Source organism: Lolium rigidum, chromosome 7 (assembly GCF_022539505.1).
Source record: "Lolium rigidum isolate FL_2022 chromosome 7, APGP_CSIRO_Lrig_0.1, whole genome shotgun sequence".
In the NCBI taxonomy this organism is placed as follows: domain Eukaryota; kingdom Viridiplantae; phylum Streptophyta; class Magnoliopsida; order Poales; family Poaceae; genus Lolium; species Lolium rigidum.
Window position 1 is genome coordinate 286,706,504 of NC_061514.1, and position 4,965 is coordinate 286,711,468.

General features: G+C 41.0%; 1 protein-coding gene across 1 annotated transcript; it reads left to right on the forward strand.

The window, feature by feature from the left end:
* Nucleotides 1-4,965, forward strand: LOC124672911 (DEAD-box ATP-dependent RNA helicase 10). Its single transcript, XM_047209066.1, has 13 exons — nt 1-196; nt 281-404; nt 502-571; nt 1,120-1,182; nt 1,812-1,886; nt 2,414-2,533; nt 3,113-3,154; nt 3,273-3,347; nt 3,694-3,840; nt 3,998-4,135; nt 4,249-4,360; nt 4,442-4,530; nt 4,636-4,965. The coding sequence occupies exons 1-13, from the start codon at nt 1-3 to the stop codon at nt 4,756-4,758; spliced, it is 1,374 nt and encodes a 457-aa protein (XP_047065022.1). The 3' UTR covers nt 4,759-4,965.

Here is a 4,965-nt window from a genome sequence, read left to right on the forward strand (position 1 = left end):
ATGGCGGTGGAGAAGGTTGCCAAGGGGGGCAGCGACGCGCAGCAGCGGGACCCGGAGCCGGAGCCGGAGCCGGAGGCCGAGGCGTCGACGTTCGCGGAGCTGGGCATCTGCAAGGAGCTGGTGGACGCGTGCGACGCCATGGGGTGGAAGCAGCCCACCAAGATCCAGGCCGGAGCCATTCCCCACGCCCTCCAAGGTACGCACCACCACCATCCTCTACCGCTGCCGGCAACTGCGACGACGGCGATTCGTTGACCCGGGTGTTCGGTTTCGGGTGCAGGGCGGGACGTCATCGGGCTGGGGCAGACGGGGTCCGGCAAGACGGGCGCGTTCGCGCTGCCCATCATCCAGGCGCTGCTCGAGCACCGCCAGCCCTTCTTCGCCTGCGTCATGTCGCCCACCAGGTGACTTTCTTTTTCTTAATCGTGCTCCCTTACTGGACTCCTGGGGCACGTTATCTTTTTCGGGGAGCTTGCTTACCTTGCGGCTGTGGTGCTTCAGGGAGCTGGCCATTCAGATTGCGGAGCAGTTTGAGGCGCTCGGGTCCGCGATCGGCTTGGTTTGCTCAGTGGTAAGTGTGTTGCTACAATGGACTATTCATTCGTTCTGATACTACAACAGCCAATTCGATATGGGTACTGCATATCTTTACGCTCCCTGTGAGGATCATAGTTCTGATTCAACCTTTTTTTTTGGGTATTTATTGGGTGTGAATTGTAGCCTCTAGTTGGCTTGAGGGTATATTAGAAAAAAACTTCCTAGTCGAGTACAATGTAAAGGGGCTCATGATGCATGTGGTGCTGTTTCTGAATTTTGAATACATGTAGCCTAACTCTTCGTAGTAAAGCTGAAGCGTAGTGGAACATGGGTATTCTAAAGTCCGTCATTTAGTTGCACAAGCTTGTTGCTATACGAGCCCATATTGACGGACTGAATCAAAGTTTGTTGATGAGTTTTCTCTTCCACTACGACAAGACTGCTTTGCTATTCTCTCTGTGTTAATTAATCCGGGCATGCGAAGCATTGCCCTGTTTCTTGATCATTCCACCATCTACTGAAATTCATGAGACTATTTAGTTACTTATCCTTTTCAATTGTGTTTTTTTTTCCTTTTTTCAGCTTGTTGGGGGAGTTGATCGGATGCAGCAAGTGTTATCCATTGCAAAACGTCCACATATTGTGGTGAGTATGGTTGATTCAGGTTCAATGACCCAATCCCAACCTAAGAAAATATAGGTTCTGAATCCTTCGTGCTAAGGAATTGCAAGTGTGATTGAACGTGGAGGAGTTACTCTCCATTAGCTCTGGCAATATTCGCGCTCAACCATCTACACAGTTATTTTTAATCCGAGGGTGGAGAAGCTCTGTCATTGGTATTGGTGTAGAGTCATTCTCGGAACTTAAGAAAGTCCTTCAAGTCAAGCTGAAGCCTTTTCAATTAGCCAGCATTTTTGGCATTTTAACTTAGGTCCCTATGTCTAGTAACTCTGTTTGTTAAGGATCTAAAGAAAGGATTTCCTGATCGTTACCTAAAGTAGTAAAGTAAGGGCCTAAAATTTTGAAAACCATCCTGATGACAAACGTATCCATATAAGACCCCAAAGCAGGCATTTTTCACTGAATTCAGCATAGGGCCATAGGCTTATAGAGTCTAGCAAACATGGGGCTTAGGTTTGCAAGATAAGCCAGAGACTTTCATCCTATATACCAGTTGCAAGTAGAAACACAACAATATACGCACTCTTCCATGAAATGGAAAACTGTCTTCATCAACTTATTTTGTTTTATGCATCATCTGCTTCAAAATGTAGGTTGGAACTCCTGGCCGTCTTTTGGACCATTTGAAAGATACAAAAGGTTTTAGCCTGACTAAAGTGAAGTACTTGGTATGTATTTTTTTTGCGTCTCCACTATTTTTAGCTTGCTTATTCGTTTGGATCTGTTTGGCCTATTCTGTTCACTATCATGCGATTTCCTTCCTTACAACCTAATTTATACACCAGCAATGTGCAGTATTTTTTTCTTTCCCAGTAATGTTGTTCATGCCAAATTCCACCTTCATTGTTGCCTTGTTGGGTGTTGAGTGCATGATTTTGTGAAATTATCTTGTCGTTATAATTACTTAAAGCCTGTTTTGTCAAACTGAACAGCCTAGTTTCCTCTTTGAACTATCAATACTAAGTTAATTGGTAGGTTTTCCTTATGCTTAATTGGTTGTTGTAATTTCTAGTTGTAACTTGTAAGTTGAAGCAATGTGTTGTATGTTACTGATCATAAATATCTGGTGACTACGATGCTCTTACCTTGAAAATCATTCTCGACATCGTCAGAGCGTCCACAATTTGGGCCAATTGTATCAACTTATTAAAATTCAGATGCTTTTATTTTGACGCTCTATTTTATGGTTTTGTAGGTACTTGATGAAGCTGATAAATTACTTAACTTGGAGTTTAAGGAATCACTAGATGATATTCTGAAGGTCATTCCTAAAGAACGGAGAACATACCTTTTCTCAGCCACTATGACAAAAAAGGTTGGTGGATAGGCAAGTGATTTTCTTATGGTTCCTCTGAATTAGTGAGGCAAAAGGAGAGCATCATCAGTTTGCCACTATCGAATTCGTCAGATTGATATGGCTTTGTTTGCCACTTGGTTTGGTGATACACTATAAATTCTTCAGATGTACTCCCTCCATTCCATAAAACAAGGCGTAGACAAATTTTGTCATTCAACCAATGAAAAGTTCGACTGAACTTTTTGAAAAAACTAACAACCTCTGCAATGTCAAATCAATCTAATTAGATACATGATCATATTATTTTCATATTATATCTATATATTATTATAATTATTGGTAGTTTTTTCTAGTATGGTCAAACTTTGGCTTTAGAAAAATATAAGCCTTGTTTTGAGGAACAAATGTAGTAGTAGTATGTCGTACAGTTTAATTGATTCTGCTGCATTGAGCCACTGTTTGTATGTAGGACTACTACTTGGGCATGCCCTTCCCAAGTTACAACTATAAGATTCTAGTCATGAATAGCGGTATTCTAAATGGCGCTTTACTGCTTTGCGGCATATGTGCACAATAGCTTATGAGTTTTCTCTGCAGGTAAGCAAACTGCAACGTGCTTGTCTCAGAAACCCTGTTAAGGTGAAGACACTCTTCTTTGTCTTTAGGCATTTGATAAGGAGCAAAACATGAGTAGAAGAGGACCTTCTGAGTAGCCTTGTTACTCTTTACTAATAGACTTGCTTGTTTTGGGTGACAGGTTGAAGTATCCTCCAAATATTCGACAGTGGATACACTTAAACAAGAGTGGTATTTCGTTCCTGCAGAGTACAAGGTTAATTCTTGCACTTAATGTAATCATGTAATTAAGATCCAAGTTCCATTTCTGTCTTTCAATATCAGGAATTCACGATATGTGACTCTGTGCTCATGTAACTTGTATTCCATAGAGAATTTGGACTCATGTACATTCAATATGAGTTGTACTAGTAAAGCCCATGATTAAACCCTTGGATTTAGACTCTCCTATACATTTAATTTAATAAACAGTCCTGATAAAGGATGTCCATCATTATACCATGCATCCTCTGTTTTGATATTATATTTCTCTATTCACCTTCAGTGTCCGGAGTACCCATTTCCCTTTGCTGTCCATTCATCATTTTTCTATTCTATTTCAGGATTGTTATCTCGTTCATGTTCTGAATGAGTTGCCAGGGGGCATGATCATGATCTTTGTGAGGACATGTGAGTCAACAAGACTCCTTGCTCTCACTTTAAGGAATCTTGGTTTTAAAGCTCTCTCCATCAGTGGCCAGATGAGTCAGGTTTACTTTCTTACCTTTTCTATCAGACAGATGAAAGTACTTGATTTTCGCATTCAATTAGGCAACCTTTTTAGGAGGCCGAAGCAGGTGCCGTTTTGGACATGTAGTTTTTATCATAAATAGTACTTGAGTAATTAGATTTTCTTCTCTTCATCAGGACAAAAGACTAGGTGCTTTAAACAAGTTCAAAGCAAAAGATTTCAACATCCTTATTTGCACGGATGTGGCGAGTCGTGGTCTTGACATTCAAGGAGTTGATGTGGTTATCAATTATGATATACCAATGAATTCTAAGGTTTTAACCTTACCTATTTCAGTACCTGTAACATATATATTGCTTTTATTGTTGACAAGATCATGCATTTTTATTTTATCATTGATGTTTAACCTATACTGCTCCAAATGCAGGATTATGTACACCGGGTTGGTAGGACTGCACGTGCAGGGCAGTCAGGATATGCTGTATCTTTGGTGAATCAGTATGAGTGTCAGTGGTTTAAGATGATTGAGCAGCTCCTCGGTAATAATTTTTTCTGTTGCTTGTCTCCTTTCCACACATAAACTGGGGATTTCTTTCTAAAGTCATCACCATTTTTTGCAGGATTCGATATTCCTGATCGTAAAGTAGATGCAGATGAAATCATGATACTTCGTGAGCACATATCCGATTCAAGGAGGATCGCATTGACGGTATGTACTCAACGGGGCTATCGATTTAAAGTGTCTGTTGTCACCTTCCATACTTGCTATGACAGCTGCAGCTATATTAAAGTCGCCATTGTTATTATATGATAGAAATTGAAGGAGGACGGTGGCCACAAGAAGAGAAGGAAGGTGGAGGATGACGATGAAGAAGAGGAGCAGGCTCCAAGAGGTCATCGGAAACCAAAGTCTTTCAAGAAATCAACAAGGCGGTGATAGCATTTAAGTCCAGATAGTAGGGACCTCCTTCCGTATAATGAGTTAGAATCCGTATATACCACTCCACCTTGCAAACTCTTTAGTTCCTTCTTTGCACCAGCTATGTACGCTATCTTTATTAGAAAGCCAGGTCAGTTCGAGCAATAGCTATTTCTTTGTTTGACACAAGATTTTACATCTATGCTATATGAAGATTCCACATTT